Source organism: Phyllobates terribilis, unplaced genomic scaffold (genome assembly GCF_046119375.1).
Source record: "Phyllobates terribilis strain yellow unplaced genomic scaffold, ASM4611937v1 Scaffold_11__3_contigs__length_659146591, whole genome shotgun sequence".
In the NCBI taxonomy this organism is placed as follows: domain Eukaryota; kingdom Metazoa; phylum Chordata; class Amphibia; order Anura; family Dendrobatidae; genus Phyllobates; species Phyllobates terribilis.
Genome location: NW_027362771.1, coordinates 557,261,104 through 557,263,609, shown reverse-complemented (window position 1 = coordinate 557,263,609; position 2,506 = coordinate 557,261,104). Strand labels below are relative to the sequence as shown.

At 37.6% G+C, this 2,506-nt stretch overlaps 1 protein-coding gene across 1 annotated transcript; it reads right to left on the bottom strand.

Annotated features, from left to right (window-relative positions):
* Positions 1–793: 793 nt before the first annotated feature.
* Positions 794–1,756, bottom strand: LOC141165329 (olfactory receptor 1E16-like). The gene has a single exon (XM_073650930.1). The coding sequence runs from the start codon at positions 1,754–1,756 to the stop codon at positions 794–796; it is 963 nt and encodes a 320-aa protein (XP_073507031.1).
* Between the last annotated feature and the right edge of the window lie 750 nt (positions 1,757–2,506).

Here is a 2,506-nt window from a genome sequence, read left to right as displayed (position 1 = left end):
AAACACTAACATACAGGAGAGCCGTGTCCAGTAGGTGGTAGATAAGAGCTAGTTTGCATACCTTTTCCCATGAAGCATTGCCAGCATGACTTTGTACACAACTGGGAACCACCAAGGAAAATTGAAACATAGGTTTAACTGTAGATGAGCAGATCATCTGTTTGCGTGGATTTTCCTGGGACATTCGACCAGCAGAGAGGTAATTTTTCACAAATATAATGTCCCTTATTATGGTCTGGGGTTTGGAGAGACCCCAGAGCATAATAAAAGTAGGATGTAAAAAATAAAAAAAAGTCCTTATACTCATCTCACTGCTCACCTCTCTTGTCTCTCAGCTTTTCATCGTCTCCCATTCAGTATTCATTGCCTCTCCCAATCACCACTGATGGTGCAGAAATCCGAGAGGAATTTTGTGCAAGCACAAGGATGGTAAATATGTTGTTATTGGCAACGTGACCTTACATACGCATGCATAGAACTGTCCGGGATGTCATCCCGGCCTAGCCTGAAAGTTATGGAAATTTCAGCACGAGTGACAGTGATCAGAATATATGGCAAGGACCGGACGGGGGATAGTGAGAAGTATAGAGGCCAGAGAGGTGAACGGTTAGGTAAGTATAAGGATTTTTTTTTGCACCTTTTGATGGACATTTTCAGTTCAGAAAATTGGTGGACATTTTACTGAGTCCGTGGAGAAGTGAATTACAAAAAATCCGCACTTTGACGAATGCGGACTTTTGTCAGATTTGAGCAGAATTAAATTCCACTCGAATATATTTGGTCTTCTCTAGTTTTAACTATGAAACATGTTCCCATTTAGTGAAATGTTCTTTAAGTACAGTTTTACTTTTACTGTTGCGTCTAATATATCTTTATTCCTTAGACTGTACACCAATGGGTTCAACATTGGCACCACAGCCACATATATAACCGAAAGTAGTTTATCATCTTCTCTGGAACGGTCTGTCTCAGGTTTCATGTACAAGAAGATAATTGGTCCATAGAACAATATGACCGTCGTAAGGTGGGAAGTACAGCTGCCAAAAGCTTTATGACGACCTTGGGAGGATTTGATCTTCAATATGGTGGAAATAATGTAGACATATGATAAAACAATGAGGGAATATGGTAGACATCCAATGAATATGCTTTCAACAATGGTCAAAATATCTCGGTTTGTTGAGTCACCGGCAGAGAGCTTACTTAGCGTCTTCAGATCGCAGAAAAAATTATCAATTTCATTGGAATTGCAGTAAGATAAAGAAGATGTAATCAATGAATGCAGCAAAGAATTAAAGACACCAATGAGCCATGATGAAGCTGCCATTGTAAATCTCATCTTTTTCCTCATGACCAATGCATACTGGAAGGGTTTACAGATTGCCACATAACGGTCATAAGCCATGCACGTCAGGATGAAAATTTCTGCCTGTCCGCACAATAAAAAGAAATACAGCTGAGTTATGCAGCCTTGAAATGAGATTATGTGATCCTGGGTTACAAAGATGGACAAAAGCTTTGGGAGGGTAATGGACACAAAGGTGATATCTGCAGTGGAGAGATTACATAGGAAGAAATACATAGGAGTGTGCAGCTGGGTCACTAAACATACAAGTGTAATAATGATCACATTCCCAATGACTGTCATCAAATAAATAAGTAACACTGCAATAAAGATTACGATTTGTCCAGTTGCAGAGGTGTAAAAAGCCAAAATGTTGAATTCCTTGACTGTATTGCTTGTGCAATTCTTCATGTTGACTACCTGGGGAAAGTAGTACTCGGTTTTAAAAACATAAGTGTAAACTTTCTTTATAGAGCAACACTTTACAATTTAGAGAGTACATAATAAAAAACAGACATTATACAATAATAAACTAGTTAAGGATTTAAATAAAAAGTGACCTGATCGCAAGAGCTTACAATCTACAAAGAAAATATAAGAAGTACTGTAACAGTAAAAGTAATAATTTTGAACAATGGTCCCACCATCTTTTATACAAAAAGTATGGTTCACATAAGGTTTCATGAGCCAGTCATCCAGTCAGTATATGTGTATGCATTGATATGGGATGCAAAGAGTGTAGGGAATACTGTTAAAAGATGGAGTCAAGTTTTGAGGGATAATGTAGAAAAAGGGGATAAATGGGATAAAGCTAGAGTAGATTAGAGAATGGAAAAGACCAAGCTGAGAAGATTAGTTTTTAGGTCATGCATAATATTGTTGATGATGGGTTCTATTCTGATTGTCCAGGGTTAGCCTCTCCAGAAAACTTATTTTGCAGGTTATAAGTATGTGTACAAGGAATTTTATGGAGGTGGTCAAAAAGGACAAGTTTTTAAGGGAAAATTCTCCTTGAGGAATTTTTTTTCATAAGTGTTTTTGAAAAGTTTTCAAGCATTTATGGAGAGTCTTTTTTTTCCTGAAAAGTTTTTTTTTTGCAACCTTGTGATTTGACAACATCTAGTTTGGGGCATTTGCCATCAGGAGACAAGCCCTTTCTTT